The 22,742-nt window shown below is 39.4% G+C and overlaps 1 protein-coding gene across 6 annotated transcripts in view; it reads right to left on the minus strand.

Annotated features, from left to right (window-relative positions):
* elf1 (E74-like ETS transcription factor 1) overlaps positions 1–22,742 on the minus strand; it is a 76,214-nt gene that overhangs the window by 3,615 nt on the left and 49,857 nt on the right. For all 6 annotated transcript variants that reach the window (XM_041797337.1, XM_041797338.1, XM_041797340.1 and 3 more), the window contains exons 2-8: positions 21,057–21,385; positions 11,187–11,361; positions 5,696–5,800; positions 5,405–5,566; positions 5,187–5,270; positions 3,482–3,674; positions 2,959–3,303 (exon numbers count right to left, since the gene is read on the minus strand). In XM_041797337.1, coding sequence (XP_041653271.1) covers positions 2,959–3,303; positions 3,482–3,674; positions 5,187–5,270; positions 5,405–5,566; positions 5,696–5,800; positions 11,187–11,361; positions 21,057–21,128 — 1,136 coding nt within the window. In that variant the 5' untranslated portion in view covers positions 21,129–21,385. The remainder of the gene's footprint in view (positions 1–2,958; positions 3,304–3,481; positions 3,675–5,186; positions 5,271–5,404; positions 5,567–5,695; positions 5,801–11,186; positions 11,362–21,056; positions 21,386–22,742) is intronic.

Consider the following 22,742-nt stretch of genomic DNA (forward strand, 5'->3'; position numbering starts at 1 on the left):
GTTTAAAAAAATCATTTTAACTTTCATTAATCTACACTCAGTACCCCATCATGACAAAGTGAAAATAGACATTTTTGCAAATTTGGGAAAAATCAAAAATTCAAATATTGCATTGACAAAATAAGTCAGTGTTGCAAAACAGTTTAAAATTTAGCTCAGGCTCCTCCGATTTCTCTTGATCTTTCTGAGATGTTTCTACACCCTAACTGGAGTCCACCTGTGCTAAATTTAATTGACTGGACCTGTTCTGGAAAAGCACACACCTCTCTATAAAAGACCTCACAGCTGACAATGCATATCAGAGCAAAAACCAAGGCATGAGGTCAAAGGAACTGCTTACAGAGCAGTGTTAATTTCATCGACTAAAACTATGACTAAAAATGTTCGTTGACAGCCTTCTCTTCCTTGACAAAAACTAGACTAAGACTAGCAAAAATAGATCTGTGATGACTAAAACTGACAAAAAATAAGTCTAGTTTTCATCAACACAACTAAAACTAGACTAAAATGTAATGTAGTTTTCGTTGGACATTCAAAATCCATGATATTTCTCCACTGTGGGTAAATCCATCAAAAAAACAATACAGCTGTAGCTCTTCTGCCTCTCAGCTGTAGAAAGCAGGGACCCCAGGTTTAGCAGAGAGCAGAGAACACACTACCATGATCTGGTACCAGATTTAGGCAAGAAAAGAAATGGCTGGACTTAATGTGAGGACTTTTTATGGACTAAAACTAGACTAAAACTGAAAAGGATAGAAATGACTAAAATGTGACTAAAACTAAAATGCATTTGAAAATAAAGACTAAAACTAAGACTAAAATCAAAAATAGCTGCCAAAATTAACACTGCTGCAGAGCAGGTTCCCAAGAGCCCAGTGGTCTCCATGACTATTAAATGGAAGATGTTCAGCACAACCAGGACTCTTCCAAGAGCCAGTCACCCAGCTAAACTGAGGAGTCAGAAGAGAAGGGCCTTGGTAAGAGAGGGGATCAAGAACTCACTGCAGCCCTCCACTGATATGTGCTTTTGGCAGAGTGGCTAAACTGAAGCCTCTCCTGAGTGAAAAACACAAAAACTGAATAGGAGTTTACAAAAACTCACATGAAAGCCAAGTGGGCATGTGCAGCCCTGGCAAGAAAAATACCTGAGTGTCCTTGACAGGCAGCCACAATCATTCTTCACCATTGGTGGAGCCAGTTGGTGAACAAAAATTTTGCTACAGTTTTTCAGGAGAAGAGCAAAAAAATCCTTTCTGCCAGTAAACACTCTCAGTCTGCTTCTTTGCACTTCCTTCATTAAAGAAATGTCCTTTTCTGATCAAAAAACTGCTGCAATGGCTACCCTGGCGCGCATCGCTTCACCATTGGCAGCCATTGTTTTCCAGCTTGTGGTACAACTGAACCACACCTGCAATTACTGCAAACTCATGCCAAGATGGTTGGAGAGGGTACAAACATCTTTATGCTTTAAGTGCAGTTCATTGCTCTTCATAAAATGAAAAGGCATCCAGTTCTGATAATAAAGACATCACACACTCAACCTTGCACAGTGAGTCTGTAGCATTTTATTTGTATTCTCTGCAAAAATTTATTGAATGAGTTAAACTTTTTCACACTGCAATGAAAATAAGCCATGAGGACAAACCTGTGCCCTTTGTCACTCCATAAAACTCACACTTGATCCTTCCATGAGAGATGGAGGGCAACTCTTTATTCAGTCTCTCTTAAGTGGCTGTGAGAACAAAGTTATACCTCTTACCTGTTGTATTTCCATGGTTGATATCCACATAATACACAGACAAATGAAGGTGTTTGAAGTGAGGTTTCGGGGCAAGAGAGGGACTGAATAAAAAAACCCACATATCTAAATGACGGATGACGGATGAAAGTTTTGCTGTTATTGTGCAAACATGATTAGAACAATATTCGATTTGGGTTTTTAACCTGCAAAACATTTTTGGATGAAAAATCTGATCAGATCAGGCACAAAAACCTCGGATTGGAGCTTTGCAAGATGGCTCTACCTGATGACAGACATGGAATCAGGCTAATTCATCATTTTTGCAAGGATATCTGCCTTTATTTGAAACAGGCTTTAGCATCAGGTTTTCCCTGTTACTACCCACACAGCCCCAGATTAAGTAAAAGTTTTTTCTTCTAAAAGTTGTACTTTACAAATATCATCAAAGAAAAAGAAGTGAAGTAGTTCAGAGAAACCAGCAGCACCAGGCTGAGTCAGTGTATTATATGAATAGGACATTTTACGTGCACATTGTAAGTGTTTGAGACAGTATTCAAGTAGTACTGTGACCTTCAGGCGTTTCCATGTTTTATAAGCACCAAATGAATAAGCTTCACATTTCAAAAATTCTTGTTGATTTGAAATGGAGCCTTTATTAGGCTGAATTTCTGACCTCCATGATGATATTGTCATTGGACTATTAAAGAGAAATAGCAACATTTTACTGCCTGATCTGGGTGTTTTTCTCTAGCTGAAGACATTTTTGAAGGAAAAATATTATGAAAAAGAAATTTTGGGTCAGATATGAGAACATATCAGTCTTATCAACTCAATCTCTGCAGGAAAGAGAATGAACTTAAATTAGTTTTTTAAAAGAATTGTGGTCAAGGTGGATAAACGATGTATTAGGGGCACCAGAAACACATGCTTCAGATTTCTTTGCTGCGATTCTGCATTACTTATTTCTAACATATGCACCAATATTGACACCAATATTGATGCATGCAAAACGAGCTAATATCACCCCCACAGATTCATCGGCCTGGCACTACTTTGAAAGATCATAGACACTCTGATCAGAGATGAATGTTTTCCAGCTCCCACTGTGTTGTTTTCAAATAAAGTGAAGGAAAAACACACTTCATTTAGCTGACAGCCCCCTCAAAAATAAACCCAGGATATTGAAAATGTTACTGATTTGTGGATTGTGTTCTTACCTCAACGTCTGATCTTGGATCCCTGATCCCTGGTTGGTGTGCAACATGTGCAGGAGGTGCTCAGCGTGTTCGCCGTTCGTTTCCTGGTACAGATATTCATCATTAGGCTCCTTCTTCATCTGCTTCACTGGTGACTGGTGTTGACCGTGAGCCCTCCCGTGTCCTTTGGAGCCTCCGCGGACAATAGAGCGCCCGTTGGTGGATCTTTGATTCCCATAGCCGGCGTTGGCATCTGAGCCCGTGTCCTCATCCTCAATTACCACCAGATCAGTTGGCATTTCTTTGAACTGATACACCAACCGCTGCCCCTCCACTTTAGCTAGGATGCCTCTTTGATAGTAGTATCTACAGGAGAAAATAACAACAGAGCTGTTAGACTAAATCATCAGTCACATTTAACACCCTCTTAAACAGTTGTTAGAAAAACAAATCTGTTGTATTATGACAGCAGGGGATTGATGCAAAATAGGAGCTAATGTGTGTTCAGTTGGAAATTGATGCTTGAAGGTAAGTTTCCCTTTACCTGAGGGCTCTACCCATAGTCTCGTAGTTCATGTCAGGCTTGTTCTTGTGTTTGCCCCACAGCTTTGACACAGCTTTGGAGTCCACCAGTTTAAAGATGCCTTTCTCCCTCTGAGTCCACTTGATGTATTTTGGACAGGTGTTTTTGTCCTGCAGTAAAGCCAGAAGGAACTCCCACAGGTAGATGGTGTTGCCTGCAAAGTGAAGGGAATGAATTCAGAAGGGCTGAAGTCAACTAAAGAAACACTCGGTCGACTGAAAATACATCCACAAACACGACCATCGAGTGGTTCCTCAGTGCACCCTTCTGGTAGTCTAAAAAAAATGTATAATCAACATATATGCTTTTTGCAGCATTTTAAACCTCATTATGTTACACTGAGATAACTGACTCAAATGACCAGCATGCTCCTGTCTCTTTCCTTTGCAGCACATCTCTTATTTACACAGCTTTGTGCTCCTGCAGTTTCTGCTTAGCTACCACCTTCCAACTAGATTTTGGTCCAATGAGAGCTCATGAAGCAACCAACAGAGGTAGAAGGAGTACAAGATGGGTGTGCAGATGGCCTAGCGGTCTAAGGCGCTACCCATGTACAGGTATCTGGCTGTACTTCGAGCTCACTTACTGTCTCCAAACTTACAGAAAAACCTTAAACTTAGAGAACTGGTCTCATTGGAAGCTTTTAAGATGAGGTTGGTTGACTTGGAGGCAGTCACATCTGTCTGCAAATGTTTTGAATGATTAACAATTACTTGTTGCCTTCTCTTTCAGTGTACTGTTGTTTGACATTTTACTAGTATGTTTACTTGTTTACCCGTTGTTTGTCTGTAACTTTGACTGCGCTGCTGCTGTCTTGGCCAGGACAATCTTAAAAAAGAGATTTTTAATCTCAATGAGGTTGTTCTCCTGGTTAAATAAATGTTAAGTTAAAAAAAAAAAATGTACAAGGGTGGCCTGGGTTCGAATCCGGCCTGTGGCCCTGTACTGCATGTCTCTCCCCACTCTCTCTCCTGTTTCTAAAAATAAATCTTTTGAAAAAAAGAAAGAGTACAAGAGTATAATGTACTGATTTTAATGTTCAGGCATATATTATCACGGTAGGTCCTTAGACTTGTGTTAAATACGTCTATAATTCATTAACTGATTTTGGTTTCTATCTCTAAATCTTGGTTGTCATTATTAACAGCTTAACTACTTTTCTTATCACCATTTTTATGTTAGTTGTGCATGAGCTCGTCCGCCATTCATGGAAATTAATTATACCGAGCCTGGAGGAGATTACTCTTTGTGATCTCCTCTGACCAGAAGTGGTTAAAAACAGCCCAGCTCCCTGTAGTCACTCGAGTCCCAGACAGCATGACAGGCTGATGTATATGTGTGCAGCTGAACCTGCCGTCCCCAGCCCCCTCATCATTGTGTCACGCTGTATGGTGCGTCAAGGGTTTGCATTGAGCAGAATGCGTCTGTTTCTATCGGTAGAGCATCAATGTGCCCTCCAGCCTGCAATCACTTCTGTTTCCCTGAGAAACACGGCACTGTGAGATCCCTTCATCCATTAACTCGGCCAGATTCAACCCCGTCGGACTGCAGGGGTTGAGGAGTGCTGTTGCACACTCCACAGGAGGAAAGAGCGTACACAGGAGGAGGAGAGACCTTGATTTTTATTGGCTCATTACAGAGAAGGGGACTAGTAAGTGAGGCTCACCTTTGCCTTCTTTGCTCTTCTTCCTGAGTGGCAGGTTAGGGGTGGTGATAGGAGAGCAGGGACGCACCGCCCGCGGCTTCCGCACTATGATTCAAATTGAGGGGTAGTGTGTGAGAAGGTGAGAGGTCACAGTGAAATCATCCAATTACACACAATACTGAAACTGTAGTGCAGGGAATAATTCATGTGTTCTAACAAGGAGGAGGACAACAGTGTACCTTTAGTCTTTTTTTGTGGTTTTAGGGGACACTTTTGGGGTATCTCATCCATAGATGAAGTGTCCTCATCTAGAGACATGTCAAGGGCGCTATTATCCATCTGGTCAGGCCTCAGAGGGGTGTATGACAGGTCTGACTCCAGCAGAGCGCCGTAGGCATGAACTGTACATAAACAAGAGGTACAAAGACACAGACAAACCAGCATAAAAAAACAGCATTTTCAAAATAAAAGATGTCAGAGCAAAGTTAATGCACGTGTTTTTTAAGCTGTAGAAATGCTGAATAACTTACTCATACGCTTCTCGTCCAAAATGTTGTTTGGAGACTCCATGTTAAGAAGAGCCGCCGCAGCTTCATTTGTCTCCATGCTGTCCTCTGCACCTGACGCTGTCGTTTCTGTTCATCAGGCAACAATAGAAAGCATTCACATGAAAACCTTGATGGTAACTGCTGTATATTTAGTCTTTAGTGCTTGTTATCTGGGCTCTTTCAGAAACAGAATGGTAAAAATATCCCTTTATGTTTGCTCTAATGAGTTTAGAGCTGCATCATCATGGTTACCACTGCTGAGGTAAGATGGCACAAGAAAAGATGGCCTTAGTGCAAAAATATAGGAAGGACAATTATTGGAAAAAAGGCTCTTGAGCAGCTGCAAATTAAAAACATGTACTATCTAATTTTTTTTTTTTTTTTGCTTTTTTTTTTTGCTCTTTACTTTAACAATAACAGTAAACCAGTTTCTTGTAAAAACTGATGTGTTTTTAGAGAGTTATAATGAAATGAATAATACTCATTTCAGCAATAATAATAAAATGATAAAATCCTTTCAGGGATGCTTTTTTTGTTAATGTTGGACCACTTAAGAAGAGCACAGTCACGATTTGAGATTCAACTTCTTTTTAACTACAATTTTATAAAGACTCAGTCTTAACCTAACTTTCCAGATAGACTGTTAACATATGCATGGGATATATCTAACATCCATCTGGACAAACACCAGAACAAAGTATTTGAGATGGGCAGAACCTTTCAGAAAATTCTTGGAGGGTGATAGGGCAAACATCCTGTCTTTCTCTTTCTTTACAGATCACTAAGAGAGGCAAGACATAACGATATAACAGGTAAGTAAACTACATAATGAAAATGCAACAGGCAGGTGCTGTCGTTTACTAACAGTGGAGCCAGTTGGTGAATAAAACTCATGCCGAGGCCGGTCAGGGGAAGAGCAGAAACAATTTCCACTGAGGTAATCTTGCAGTGTGGATCATTGCACTGCAGTACAAAGTTAATTTTGGCAGCTATTTTTTATTTTAGTCTTAGTCTTTAGATGAAATGCCTTTTAGTTTTAGTCTCATTTTAGTCTTTTCTACCCTTTTCAGTTTTAGTCTAGTTTTAGTCGACGAAAACTCAAAAACATTTTAGTTTAGCTTTTCTCAATAAAAAGTCCTCACATTTTGGTCTTTACTTTTAGTCCAAGTATTTATTTTCTTGCCTCAACCTGGTACCAAATCATGTTAGCATGTTCTCTGTGCTCTGCTAAACCTGGGGTCCCTGCTTTCTACAGCTGAGAGGCAGAAGAGATACAGATGTGTTGTTTTTTAACAGATTTTCCCACACAGGAGAAATGTCACAGATTTTGAACGTTTGACTAAAACTACTTCACATTTTAGTCTAGTTTTAGTCATTTTGATGAAAACTAAACTACTTTTTGTCAGTTTTAGTCATCACAGATCTATTTTTGTCAGTCTTAGTCTAGTTTTTGTCATTGAAAAAAAGGCTGTCGACGGATAGTTTTAGTCAGAGTTTTAGTTGACAAAATTAACACTGTTGCAGTACAACTAAAAGCTGGCTCAAACTACAAAAATTCAACAGACTTTGGCCCAACTGCAAGGAGTGCATCGTCAAACCTCGGGCATAGTCTACAAACATCCTTGTAGTGTGACATAATTAACGACGCGTCCGAGACGCACTGCGACCACAGTTCGACAAGACTAGCATGTCTGAATTTCTCTTGCATCATTGTCTAATTTGACACCCTGACCACCAATCCTGACTCCTTATCTTTGCATCATCATTCACCAGTGTCCCTACTTTTTCTCCCTCCAGGGTACTTTTTTTTTCATTTTCCAAGTGGATAAAACACAAAGGGCCACATATGGTAGAGTTACCAAATATATTCCGGATGGCATGGCTGTAGAAAGAGCATAACTTTTAACAACAGTCGAGGGGTGAGGAGAGGGCAGCTGGGAGGATACCTAGAGAGACGGGGCATGGGCCTGGGGCAGGCCTGGAGGATGGCCATCAGGAGGCCAGAGCAGTACAGGACCAAGGTTGACACGGCAAGGTGCCATAATGGCATATGCTCCCATACCTGACCTGACCTCAGTCGATGAAAATCTGTTAACTCCATTGTGAGTCTACCCCAGTTGGGTCCTTTCTCATTCTCCTTCCATTTCTATTTATTCCCCTCTTGGACATGTGTGCAATATATGCAAACAAACCAAGAGTGATGACATCTCTACATTCTTTATCTGCTAACTTAAGCAGCATGTCTTTTTGGCGTCTTCCCCCTGACAATGTGAACTGTCCTGCATGGTTGAACATTGAGGTTTCCCTCTGCAATCCTCATTCTCTATCATCTCTCTTATGTGGCATCACTTCCTCTTCTGGTCTCTAGTCCTAAACAAAACATAAATGAATGGCTTTCTTTCCTTATTTCAGGGCAATCTCAACTTCCCCAACATCTCTGTCTTCTCCACAGTCTCACATAAAGCCTCATTTCCTCCCTCTGTCCATTCATCTTCTTTTAATAGCTGGCGTTCCAGGGGTTTGCAGAATCTTCAGCACTTGTACATAAATAATATCTTCGCCAGCTTCTCTCAACTCTCTGAAAAATTTAACCTCCTGTCTGCCACTTTTTTTTATTATCTGCAGGTGACAGACTTTGTAAGAAAGAAATTTCTCAGTTTTCCAGCCGGCTTATCTAAAACTCACATAGATCATATGCAACCATATGTTTGCAGACTCAAAGGGAGAGGCTTGCCAAGATATATGAATATATAATTTCAATTAGGCTGCCTTCTCTATCTAATATAAATCAGCACTGGGAAGATGGGCTTGGCTTTGACACTGGAGACGATATTTGGGATGTGGCTCTAGACGGCGTACACTAGTGGTATTCAAACTGTATTGGCCCAAGGCACACCTAAGATCAAGGCACACTCATAGTCATATCCATGCAAATAAGCCTCTTTAACACATGTTACACTATCTCCACTTGTTACACTCTTGTAGTATTAACATATGGTTGTACAAATTCCCACAGCACACCTAGGCTTGCCTCAAGGCGTGTTAGGGATGCACGATACATGATTTATGCAAGTAGTTTAGAACAGTGGTTCTCATCTTGTGGGTCGGGACCCAAAAGTGGGTCGCGGGGCTGTTTTCAATGGATCGCAAAATGGTTTCAGGAAAAAAAAAAGAGGCAAAATATCTCTGATATTGAACCCTTCAGCAGACATCTATCCATATACGTTATTTTGCAGGAAAACTAGTAATTTCTGGTTGTTTTCTTGAGATCTTCACGTATCTATCCTGTTACCTTGGAGTAAAATATTTTCAAGAAAGTTAATTTTCATGTTATAATTTGTAAATGTCTTGTCACCTTTCAAACAAACAACCAAAATGTGTTATAATCGTGAAACAAAATGTTTGCATGCATGTCCTCCCAAAGTGTTAGCTAGTCTCTTTGTCAAGCTTTTTGTTGTGTTCCTTCCAAGGTCCAAATTCAGCATTTTTTGTTGAAATACTTTAATAAAAATCTTAAATTTGGGTCCCTACTTCATATTAAAGTCAGTAGTGGGTCCTATGGCTGGACCAGTTTAGAACCACTGGTTTAGAACAAGCCTAAAAAATATGACCGAGGGTTGCAGGCACCATTTTGCATCTGTTGCACAAGGTTTCTGTGTCCTGGTATAATCTCCCATGGTAAATTTATAGTTACGCAGACGATGCATTGCTTTTATCTGGATCAAGCTGTGACATGCACATATGGATGGAGAGTGTACAACATTAATGGATGCACGATATTAGCTTAGAAAGTTACTTAACAATATCAGCAGATATGAATAATTCCTGCTGATATTAATAACCAATATATCATCTGTAAACATGGGTCTAAATTGGCTTGACATATAAGCTTGCTGATATTTCTAAATTTATTTGGCTGATACTGATCTTTAAATGTAGTTCAAGACCAAAATTTCTGTTCCACTTTAGAGCTTCAGGGTAACTAAGAAAATAGCCTTCAGCTGACATACTGTAGATCCATTGGTCCTGTCCATAACTCCACAAATTCATTCATACATGCAGCCAATTTGTACAGCCAGTATAAGCTGTTATCTAGAGTTGAAAGCATAAGCAAAAATGTTCATATCTGCTGAGACTTTCTCAGCTAATACCTGCCAATACTAATATGCTGATTATTGTACGTGCATCCCTAAAGGGTGTGTCCTGGTAGCTGCAGAGGTTCCATCACATCCTGAGCACTGTCCAGGTGCCCTTGAGCAAGGCACTGAACCCTCCAACAGCTCACGGCAGCGCTTGGCAATGAGCAGCAAGGCCATCACTGTATATGTTTGTAATATGTAAAAGCAACAAAACAGTGTAAACTATGAATTTCCCTTCGGGGATGAATGAGGTACGACTTTACTTCACTTTACTCTTCATCCACATATGCATGTCACAGCTTGATCCTCTCAAAAGCAAAGCATCGTCTGCATCACACTAGGATACAGACAACTTGTGCAGCAGATGCAGAATGGAGCCTGCAACCCTCAGGCATGTGTTTTATTCTGGATTGGATCAATTGTACTCATTCTTTAATCTATTTTTATATCTAAAAAGCCATCTCTTCTTGATCACTTCCTGCAACCAATCATTATTGCAAGGCGTCAGCGTTCTCCTTCTTGGCCCGGCGGTTGATATTACTTAACAGGAAAAATGCTGTTCCACCCATGCACGCTTACCTCACCATATGACCTTTAATCTCCAGTTGGAAATGATCAGATTTATTCTCATAACAGCGCCCTTCAGAACTTTCACTTGGCTTGAGATGTTTTTAAAAAAAATGTTTTTTTAAGCACTTAGATGGGCTACAATTAGACTGATTAACATCCAGCAGATTCACTACATTCTTGCATGCTTTGGGTAACAACATTTTATTTTGTGTGCAGGCGGAGCCCATTAACCATCCTTTTCTTTTACCATAAGTCTGTTATTTCTAATCATAATATTATTATTAGTAGCAGTAGTAGCAGTAGTAGTAGTAGCAGTAGTAGTAGATATTCTATGCTACTGTGCAGTTCACATGTGGAATAATGATTTGTTTTAAGACTTTTGGGGTTGCCTTTACTTTGATAAAACGACTGAAGAGAGAGAGGAAATACAGGGAGAGAGGATCGGGGGAGAAATGCAACAAACGGCGCCAGGGTCTGGATTAAATCCTGCAAGCAGTGCTTTGAGGACTGTATTCTCTGTATGCAGGCGCCTACTCTACCAACTGAGCTAAACTGGCTCTTTATATGTGGTGTTTTAGTATCCCCACTAACATTTCTATCCATTTCTGTATCAGCCTACACTGTGGACTTGATGGTTCATATATTCCTTTTTGCGTTAACTTGTTAAAAACGTGTATCCAAGAATAATCAATAAAAACAATTTCGTGTTGTATTAGATGCACAACTGACTTCTTCAAACTGATAATGCAGACAGATCTTTTTACCTGAGAGGTCCACTCCTGTCACCAAGATGGACGGCTCCTCCACCACATGCAGAGTGGTGTCCACCATGATGCCGTTGGTCACCTCATCGGACTCAAGGCCTGAGTAGACCTGCAGCAGATCGGCTGCAGGAACCTGCTCCACTATCACTGCTGGGAATACTGACGGATCGTCCAGCTGCGCAGAGAGAGGACAGACACACGTGCAGAGAAAGATGTCAGATGTTGTATCACAGGAGTTATCAGTGTGTGACAGAAGGGCTTGTTGGTCTGTGCACATACAAGAGTGTAAAGGCAATAAAAACCATTAATTCCTCCACTACACATCATAAATGCAATATAAACCCCCAGATGACATCAGATTAATGTTATAACCTGATTTGGTCTCTTATTTTTATTGCCTTGTAAAAACTGTGGATTCATACTCATTTCCAGCTAATGTAGAGGCACGTAGCATGCAGGAGAGCTCATTTCTGTGGTGTTGCAGCAAATCCACAGGGACCCGCTGAAGAAGACGGGAACCAGCTGTTTGATTTGGCCTACTTCTCCTGAGAAGTTAATCTTATGCTCAGAATTTTATAAGCCTAAATGAATGTTAATGGTTCAATCATGAATTGCAGGCGAGCGGCCCCTTCATCGTGTCCTGGGTGTGCTCTGGGAATTGAACCTTGCATTCATTTCAGGGATGAAGCAGCTTGATGTAGGATGAGAGGAGGGAAGAGAAAGCATGACTGGAGTTTGGGCCAAATCATCCAGGATCATCTAAAAAGCTCCTCAAATAACAGAGTGAGTCAAGAGTACTCATCGAGGGCTTGGTTTGTGTCAACTGGAGGAACATGGGGACTCGTCAGTCATATGGTGTTCTTACTGAGCTGTTTCTCTGCTTCTAGTGTTCTTAGGGGACATATGTTAATTTAATATGCTTAGAATTAAAACAAACAGCTTGAGAGATAGGGGAAGATCTAATTAAGCAAACTTATTTGGCAGAATCAACATGGTTTTAAGTAAAAGTTCACCTAAAGTACTTTGATCCAAGATGGCTCTGCCTGCCAGTAGATGGCAGCAGTGCACACTTCTAAAATGATATCATTACTGCTATCATATCAGTGCCAAGCTGCTAATGAAGCTGCTTTGACTGTTTGATGAAAGGCATTAAATTCATTATCATACACCCAACCACAGTCCAACACTATAAAACAATTTGATTACATCTCTGTTTCTAAACCCAGGGGTCAGGAGAGTGTCTTTGCCTTATCTTTGAGGATGTTTTCATGAAATCATGCCAAATTCATCTAAACAAGTGCTGTCAAAATGTTTGATTAATTTAGATTAATTAATCAAAGAGGGGAGAAAATGGACTGAAAATGTATGCCAGTTAATCTTGCTCTGATGCCGTCACAGCTTGTAACTTTGAAATGCTAAAATCCCCTGTGCTCATAACTTTTATTATTTTATCAATAAAACCAATATCCCGAAGATTAAAACCATCCTAGATCAGTTTGTAAGTACCTTTGGTCTCTTCTTCTCCTGTTTCAAAGGCATGTAAAAAGTTTTGCTGAAATTACAAAGCATATTCTCTGATCCATTTTACTATTATTATTGGATCTACCTGTGATTTTGTCTATTTTGTATTTTCTATATATGTGTATGTGTGATCAACCATGATTAATCAATTACATTACCTTTAATTAATTAGATTATTATTCTCAATCGACTGAAGGTGATAGACCAAACTTAAACTGGATGCATGCATAACTGGGCATCCTTTAATAACAGTTTATCTTCAGTGCTGCAGCATTTTCAGAGTACAAACAGAAAATCTGACATAACATTTAATACTTTAAAACCATTTTCAACACCCTCTTCATACATTTTAAGACACTTCAGCTTCTAATCCATTACATTAAAAACACACTTATGTTTATGTTTTGTGCTGATAGACAAAAATGTGACAGCAAGGAAAATGCAGATAATGTTTCTCATTATAGCATGCAAATTAGGCTTTCTGGAGTTTTAGACTAAACCATGAGAAGAAAAGCCCTTATACCATAAGACAGCTGCCTTAAATTGAACTACCTACTGTATTTACAAGTTTTGCACTGCAGTTAAAGCTAACAAGTAGAACAGCATACATTTAGATTTAAAGAACAAAAATACAAGGTTAATTGCCCATTTTAGGATGGGCAAGTTGGTTCCCAACCTGGGGTCTTGGCACCCCTGGAGGGGGGGTTGCCAAAGATCTCAAGGGGGGTAGCAGGATCCTATCTGCTCTGAGGTTGTCAAAATTAGATGTACTTACAATTTTAAAAAATCAGGATTAGATTCATAATGTATTAGGGCCAACCTAAAAGATTTTCAAAAGTTCCTTTTTATAATAAAAAGGTAAACATTTTTAGGGTAAATTAATCAAAAAATTTTTTAGATTTTATGTTGTTTATTTACAAGAAAACAATCTCAGAATTCCAGAGTTTAAAAAAGTCTGAAAATTTGACAATTAAAAAAAAATATATATGTTAAAAATCCTACATTTTCAACAGTGTTAAGCCAAAAATCTACAAAAAAACAAACTGAAAATAATTATTGGGTTTATTTATTTTCGGCTTTATAATCTCAAAAATACTACATTGGCTCACTTACAATGAAAGCTTAAAAGAATATATTTTTTATTCTCCTAAATTAACAACTTTTTAAATTTGAGAATTTTGAGGTTTTCTTAAAAACTGACAGACCCTCTTTACTATTTTTCTTTTTTAAAGAGTGGTTCTAATACATTGTTGGAATAATGGAGAGTTTATATAGATCTTTTGTCAAGAACAAGTGTCTGCAGACATATTATGTTGGTATTTTGTTAATAAAAACAATTAAAATTTAAGTTTACTTTTCCAAATGGGTCCTTATGGGAGGCTCAGCTTATCTTTGATATGAGTAGAGGAGGCCATAAGGAAAAAAAGGTTGGGAACCACCACTCTAAAATATAAAAAATAAAATCTAAGGCCTTATGTTCTTGCATTTAAGACTTTTCAAGACCCGCAGACATCCTGTTCTGCACGCCGCTGAAGTCCAGGTCAGTAAGATATTAAACAAAACAACCATTATTAGAATGAAATTGTTAAACATAGTATTTACATGTACGTATATGTTTCAGTATTTTTAGCATCTAGCAGCTCATGTTGGGACTTTTTAATGGTTATGAAACTGACCTAAATCAATACTGATGTCTCTTTATGACCTACATAAACAAGAGTGACCATCATGGACAAAATACATTTCTATGTTTTAGTAACAACTGACCCTAAACTACTGTTACTGCAGGGTTAGAGTATGAGTGTCACTGCATGCTGCTCAAACATCCTTTTTTCTAACTTCCTTTTTCCTCTGCAAAGATGCCTCACGACTGACATATCTGATTGTTTGTTGACATATTTTGTTGAAAAGGCAAACCACCAGTGACTATTAACACATCAACCCATTTTAAATCACTAATTGGCTCAGGCCGCTTCAGAATTGATTTTAAAACTCTGGATATTAGATTCATGTTGATACTCAATATGCTGACATTTCTGCAATCATTTCTGCCAGTTAACATTGGTACTGGCAAATATTCTCCCTTTTGACAAACATTAGCAACAAGTAAATAATATGGGCATGAACCACTGTCAGTAGTAGATGATAATCTGCAAATCTAACAATGCTGGCATTTAGTAAACCTAACTGCTGATTGAGAAGAGATTCATTATTGAGAGCAGTGTAAATTGCATCAATAAAAATTATGAATAAAAATGTTTTTTGAAGAGGAAGATGGGACTTAAACTAGCTAAAAATCAAACTTTCATGGCAAGTTTAGTTTTAATCAGACAATTTGTTCATCCGACAAATCCATGACCTGAGAGAGCATGAGCTGTTAGGAAAAGTGAATCTGTAGCTTTTCTGCATTTCACCTGTTTAAAGCAGGTTTTGTCCTGAATATAGAACATATACGCATGATTTGCACCAGATTCAGGCAAAGAGAATTCTTTTTTTTTATTTTGAACAGTCAGTCATTCCACTGTAATCTTACTTTTAAACCTCTTTTGTTATTATTATCTTAAATGACACCTGGTTTTAATAGAGTACCACCTGATAGTGGCTAGAGTGCACCTACAAGCTGTTTGCTAACCTCCATTAAAAACAAAAGAAGCAGGAAAGGCAATAATGAAACAACCGAGAAGCTAAAAAACGAACTTTGCTTCTCTGAACTGAAGAAATTGTTTATGTTGCTGATTATTTTCATTTAAAAGAGGAATTAAACAAACTACATCACTTTATTATAAAGTAAAATTAAATTGAGTAGAATGTCTCTTAAACCCTTTGACTCCTGAGTTTCTGGACTCTTTTTCTAATTTTAACCATAAAAGGCCCAGAAAATGTCCCGTGAGTGTTGTAACAGCTGAAAATGAAGAAATACAAAAAAGGGGGGGGAACTTTATATATGAACATTTCCTGCTGATATTAACAACCAATATATCATCTGTAAACATGGGTCTAAATTGGCTGGACAAATAAGCTGTATGCTGATATTTCTAAATTTATTTGGCTGATACTGATCTTTAAATGTAGTTCAAGACCAAAAATTTCTGTTCCACTTTAGAGTTTAAGGGTGAAAAAGACTTCAGCTGACATACTGATTTTTAGAGAGAAAAGAAAAGGTGATATTACGGTAATAACCACATGCTGGCTGGGTTTTAAAGGGTTAAATCAAAAACAGCAACACGCAAAGGTAAATCTGCTAGCAGGCAAAGCCAATTTCCAATATGTGTTAGCATCAAGCTAACAAACTCCCAAGTGCATCCCCGTATATCTCTTGAACTTTCTTGCAACATTAGTAATTTTCTAAGAAATGTGCATCTCTTACTGGCAATATCTTAGTCTGATGGATCAGATGTAAATATCAGTAGAAGTTTTCGTATCTGACTATTCCAATAATTTTGCTTTATTTAACCAAAATCTGCAGATACCGAAATTGTGCTGATACTATCATGCATTCCAAAATTATATCAATATTTATCTGTAGGTAGCACTGTAATTTCAAAATAAAACTTGCAAAATTAAAGTGACCTGTTTTGATTTTAATGCAACAAAAATAAAATTCCTGAGAACCCAATATTCAGTAATTTCTCTCTTTTTTGTTTTGTATTGATATATTTTTATTTATATATTTGGGGGGTTTTTTTGTCTTTATTTAGAGAGGAGGACAGTGGATAGTTGTTACCAAGGATGAGAAAGTGGGGGGTGAGAAATTTGGCAAAGGAGCTGCAGGCCAGACTTGAACCTGTCTGCATGCATGGAACCTGACCTAACTGTACCCCAGTAATTTCTTGTTTTTAATTTCAAAAATCTGTCATCAAACTCCTCCATGCTGTCTAAAAAACACAGAACACATTAGCAATGTGTGCTGGAGTATTAGTGACATTGAATAAAATAGATTTACGTTTCTCAGTTTTATTACTTTTCAATATAACCAATCATTAAAATAGCACAGATTGCATCATTTTAAGCATTTTGTACTCAAAAACTGCAGGCATACTGAAAACTTTGGTCGGTCTTCAAAAGCAGCACAAACCCTGAGTTCCTTAAGGAGCTTTAACTCAGCATCGCTGATAAATTAGCACCTCATTCACCCCATTCACTGATGACCTGATTAATGGAGGAGGATCACACAGACAAGGTGCAGTAGGAGGATCATAAATAGAGGCTTATCTGTCTCTTTGCACAAGTGTCCATTGTTGGTCTGGACCTCTGGGGCGTACCAGGTATCTGGGCTTCAAGCTGTGGGGGTGGGAGTCTGTGGATGCACTCCCATTTCAGCTACACTTTAACCAGGAAGCTAACAGACCGGCTCATGATTTGGACGCGGTATTAAAGCTTCCTGAGCAGACTCTTGAAGTATTTTATTAGTTTTCATTGTGTCGGTGTCTGTGAGTCTGGAGGAAGAGGGCTACACAAGAAGTCCATCGTGAGATCAACACAAACAGCTTATGTCATCACAGCAGCACAAGCTCAAGGCCTCCTGGGGCTCATAAAAAACCCTGAGTTTTGCTTAGACTACAGAAGCTATCACCGTCTCCCTCACATGCACCAAATGATTCCCATTAATCGGACTCCTTGGTAGACATATTATCAGATAGCTAGACAGTGAGGCTACAGCATCCCTCCGTCTAGGTTTAAATGATGTTTGCTGTCCTTGAGTGGGAGTCTGTTGTGTGTGCAGACAAAGGCATTTTGACTACCCCTCCCATCAGACACAGAAAGTCCCACTTTGCTGACAGAGCACGAGACGTCTGCTGTCTTTGCTGTTGTTTTCATGTTGGCTTCATCTGTTTTTGCTGGAAACACCTTAAAACTCAACCAAATGTTGATTCCACTATTCAAAAAAAAGTGATGCAATGTGAAAGATAGCTATGGAGAAAGGAGAGAGGATTAAATTGCAAGAAGGTGGAGTTCTCAGGGGAACAGGCGCCTGACATGTAACACCGTCTGATAAATAACACTGAACATCATAAAGGTTTTAACTGCTTCTTCCTCTGTGTTACCGTGTTTCTAGTAGGGAAACAGGAGTGATAACAGTCAGGCCGATTTGCATTTCTGAGTTCCCCATTCTGCCTTTGAAAGCAACAGCATCTGTGCAAGCTGTTCCCCCCCTGCACGCCGCTCTCTTCTGCTTTACCTGCACCGCCACAATGGAGTCCAACTGTCTGTGCACTTTGAATATCCTCATTATCGTGCTATTTGAGAGAGAGCCAGCTCACATCTTGAAGAATAGAATCAAGTTTGAAGCCATTTGTGTACCTTAAAAGTTAAGATTTATTTCAGTTAAAAGAAGAACAAACAGTTCCAGCCTGCAGTTATTACCTGATGCAGCTCAGGGAGCTACTTATTGACTTAAAAACCAATATAGCATGGCTAATCATTAAAGAAAGGCACGACGCTATGATAACTCTCTCTTACAACAGCTTTATTGTGGTCAGAATAAATCTGATCTGCAGCTAGCACAAACAAAATGGCCACTGCAGTCATATGTTGTTCCTTTTCGGGGGTATTTCCAGGACGTGGTAAATAGGGGCATGCAGCTTGCATAACAGGCTGAGTGGGTGCAGCAAGGAACAAAACTGTAGCACTGGAACAATACAAGAGCTTTAAGTGGAATTATCCCATCCCTCGCAAGCAGTCTTGGAACTGGTCCGTCTGGTTAGGCCTGAACTGGTGCTATTCAGGGATCCAGTGACAATTTGCTCGCTCTAGATACACACACACAGATACCAGAGAGCGTAAACACACAGACGACCTCACTCACAATCGAGCCTGCTCCACAGGATTCAGACGCAGGTGTGTGGATGAGATAAGTGCACACCTGAGCGAGTAGTGAAAAGACATATTCTCACAGCTTCACTCACACAGAAACCTCTGTGCCTTAAACGTACTCGCAGACAAGGCCCGCCCTCTCCCCTCCCACGCACCCTAACCTTGGTGCAGGTTTTCACTCTTTCCATTTCTAAACTCCCACACCCTTCAGCCCAGACCTCCTCTCTTTTTGCCCCATTCTCCTCTCCACCTCAGCCTTTCTGGATGCCTGACATGTCAGAGTTAAAGATCACAGGCTTCTACCCCAGGGACCAATCTGTCTAGACAAGATTTGTTTGCTCTGCTATGAAAACTCTCAACATTCATCAGAAAGACCTGGATTTAAATGTTGGGTAAATAGAGGTATCACTGCTCACTGTAAAATAACTTGTATCAGAATTATTATGTAAATAAGATGAACTCCTAACCGGAATTAGCTGATGCCACCAGGAAATTATGCCTTAAACAATAGACTTTACTTATGATCATTAGTTATAAATACAGAGTACTGTGCAGAACTTTGAGGCATGTTTGGGCCAAAAATTGAGGCTGAAGTAAGGCGTAGATGTGGTGAGTAAGCTGCCTGAGGTCACCATTGAGTATAAAGGAGGATTCCAACTCTGATAGTGCTCTGGATGTCCTTGCATTTTACCAGGGGCACTGGAAACTAATCTGCTGTAAAAATAACAAAGTCCATTCCTTAAGGGTGGAGTTGGGGGGGGGTGTGGCAGGAAAGCATGGCCTAGGGCAGTGGTTGTCAACTGGTGGGTTGGGACCCAAAAGTGAGGCTGTTTTCAGTGTGCTGTGAATTTGTAACTGGAATAGAATAATGTGTCCAAAAGTCTGTTAAATGCTTTAGTTGTGTGGTTTAAATTTTTTGGCAGCAGAAAGGAAATAAATTTGGCATAAAGCATTAGTCCACGCAGGCCGTTGAGTCAAGTGTTGCCATATACTTGCGATCAGCTGATCTCACACCCTCATCAGCTGACGGCCGGCTGATTCACCCTTAGCACCCTATTGGCTAATGGCACTCATGCTGCCATATTTAAACTGCTCTTGCCTGGCTAAGCTTTGCTGTTCCCTTTACAAGATGATTTCTGCAACCCTCCTCCACCTCAGCTCCTCCTTTATTCTGCTTCTGCCTTGATCAGTGTCATTCTGCTGTCTCTGATGCTCTGCTCTTGGGTGTTTGCTGCTTCCCTCCATGCTTCAGGTTTTCCTTGTAAATAACATCAATGAGAGCAACAATAATAACTGCTAATAAAGAGAAAAATTCATAACTGAAAATCATTTGTGTTTCTTGACAAAGTGGTCCTGGATGAACTATTGCTTTCCAATATTTTTCCCTGAACTATTTAATAATTGTCATTGTTAATTATCCAAACTCATAGAATTTATATTTCTTTGAGATTTTATGGAAATCAAGGTATTTTTTTCAAAAAAGGTTAGGGAGTTTTCCTAGAACTTTTTGGGGAGTTTTCTTTCGGTACTGTTTTTTTGGACTTTACCTGTAAATCTAAGAAAGTTTCACAAGGAACTAAGAACTTTCAGGATTTTTCAGGACTTTGCCCTGAAACTTTTAGCAGTCTCCTCAAGGTTATCTCAGGAATTTTCAATGGGAATTTTTCAGAGTCTTCCTGGACAGTTTTTTTATTATTAATTTATCTGTGATTTTCCCTAAAACTTTCAGAAATCTTCTATGATTCTCCCCATAATTTGTATTCTTTATATTACATTTCTTATTTCTTCAGTCTCATTGTTCTGTCACTTTTCTATCTGGGGTCAAAAGCACCATATTTTATTTATCTATTTAATAAATCTGATTGGCTGACAAATATATCAGGAAATTGGGTCACAATTTTTTATTATGGAAATTCTGGTGGGTCCCGAGACCAGACCACTTGAGAACCACTGGCCTAGAGTACTGTCCATGCAGGCAGTAGGGTTGCCACAAGCCCCTGGTCTTGTTATGGATGTCCCTAGGGCCCTAAAACCACTGGCAGTCTCTGGGTGTATTACGTGGAGTGAAAAGGCCCAGACAGAGAGATGATGTCTTGCTTGGCCTTGTATAATATTAATTAACAAAGAAATTAATGAAATGGAAGGATTGACTTTCTTGTGAGACTGAGAAAGGATAGGACCAAGATGGGCTGAACTCCATTTTATTTGACAGATAGTAATAACATGCTTGGTGGTCTGCCTTAGACACTGTCAGCCCATTAAAATGTCACAAACCTTTCCTTTACTGTCTGCTCTGACTGGCATAAAATTCATGTCATTAAATATAAATATCCCTGTGCAAAAGTGCAGCTCAGACTGTAACCTGTGAATTGAACACTTTTGGATGTTTGGGAATTATTTCATTCTTTGATTGTTGTTGAAGTTTTGCCTTTGTTGTGTCTGATCCAAAAGTAAAATATGTCGTCCCGAAGCTCAGCTGTGTATGAAGGCAACGTACAAAAGCTGAAGATGTTGTCTCTGCAGTGTCGTACTAACCTGATTGATTTCGTCCATCCCGTTGCTGGCGAATTCAAACACCAGTTCACTGGGCTGGACTGCAGTCGTCATTGCAGCAGAGTTCAGAGTGCAGAGAGCAGCCCGAAATATCCCAGCTACGACCGCTCCTGGCTCCTTATCTGCACTGAGAGAGCCTCACCCTGGCGAAAGTGGTCTCACTGTCCCCCTCCTCCTCTTCTCTAATCTGGGTTTCTGGAGCTATGAGGGAGAGACCACAAGTTTCAGAGGAGTGCTGTGGCCCAGGTGGGAGCAGCCTCGTCCCTCTCTGACACGGAGGCTGGGTCCCGCTGCGCCTGGAGCATCTACACCTGGAAGACAGAGAGAGAAAGAGAAGGGCTAAGGTCAGGAGACATATTAGATCAGTTTAATCTTACTCAGAGATGAGGAAGGAGGGGCAAAGAGGAGGCAGAACAAGGGAAGAGACTTTATGCAAGGGATTAAAAAAGAAGAACTTGTATTTTTATATTGCATATTTTTATATTGCACATATTTTCGTGTGAATGTGCAGAACTTGCACATTTGGGTTATGTAATTTTTGCTGCAGGAATTCAAGATGGCAGATGAGTTCATCACTATAATGACACAAAGCTACCTGCTATTGAAAAAATTCAGAATACCAAGCAATGAATGTGGAACAAAAAAACCACTAGCAGAATACAATAAGAAGGGACTACATTAAAAGCATGAAGTCCTAAGTGTCTGTGTACTTGTCACATAATATAAACATAATAACTCAATAGCCTAAATATAATCTGCATTCACACATCTGCTCCCCTTGACCACATGTGGACATTTAACAAGAGGCTGGAGATTTTGTGTATATAAAGGGAAAAAACATCTGATTCTGATGTAAAAAGCTAAAAAAGCCACAAAATTCAGCAAAGAAATTAGAAAATTTGCAGATTTCTGCATCAGTATGCAACAAAACCTCAAACAAGACTCTCAAAGGAGCCAACATTAGGCAAAACTATTTGGTGCTTGCCCAAAAATGTGTTTGCAACAGGTTTCTGGCTTAATGACAACACAAATGTGTTTCTGCAAGCACTTGTATAACCATTCCAAGCTCTGAGGATTAAAAACTGTGACTGCATATTACTGAAGCTGCTTCTAAAAAAAACTAAAGCTACAACATCAGTTTTTACTTCCTAGATTAGAACATGCACTATTTCGCCTATCAAAGACTGACAAAACTCAGTTCTTAGGGAAAGAGGGCATTTTTTTCTTTGTGTATGACTAAGAGAAGTATCATTTTTACATTTGAGGGCATTCAAGCCAGGGGCATTAAGGTTAGTTTCAAGGCATTAAAACTAACCTTAAACTCAGTTCCCAATATTGTGAAAGCTTCATCTCTCCTCTATTTTTGCAAATGCAAAATAGGCACAAAAAGCATTTTTGTATACTTAAGGAGCTCTCTGAAACTGCTGCTAGGGATTCAAATATTGGATTTTTGCCGATACCTGATATGCCGATATTTACAAACTAATTTTGCAAAAACATTTGCATATATATTTAACTGTGGCTCAGACCTAAAACTTCAGTGATCAGCTAACGTAGGTCTGTTGGTCCAGCCAAAAACTCAACTAAATGAAGCTCAGCATAAGCTCATGCAGGACACAGTAGTCATAGCCAAGCTGTGATCAGCTGATGGTCAGCTGATCCCAATTA

This window comes from Cheilinus undulatus, linkage group 10, assembly GCF_018320785.1.
Source record: "Cheilinus undulatus linkage group 10, ASM1832078v1, whole genome shotgun sequence".
NCBI classification, from domain to species: domain Eukaryota; kingdom Metazoa; phylum Chordata; class Actinopteri; order Labriformes; family Labridae; genus Cheilinus; species Cheilinus undulatus.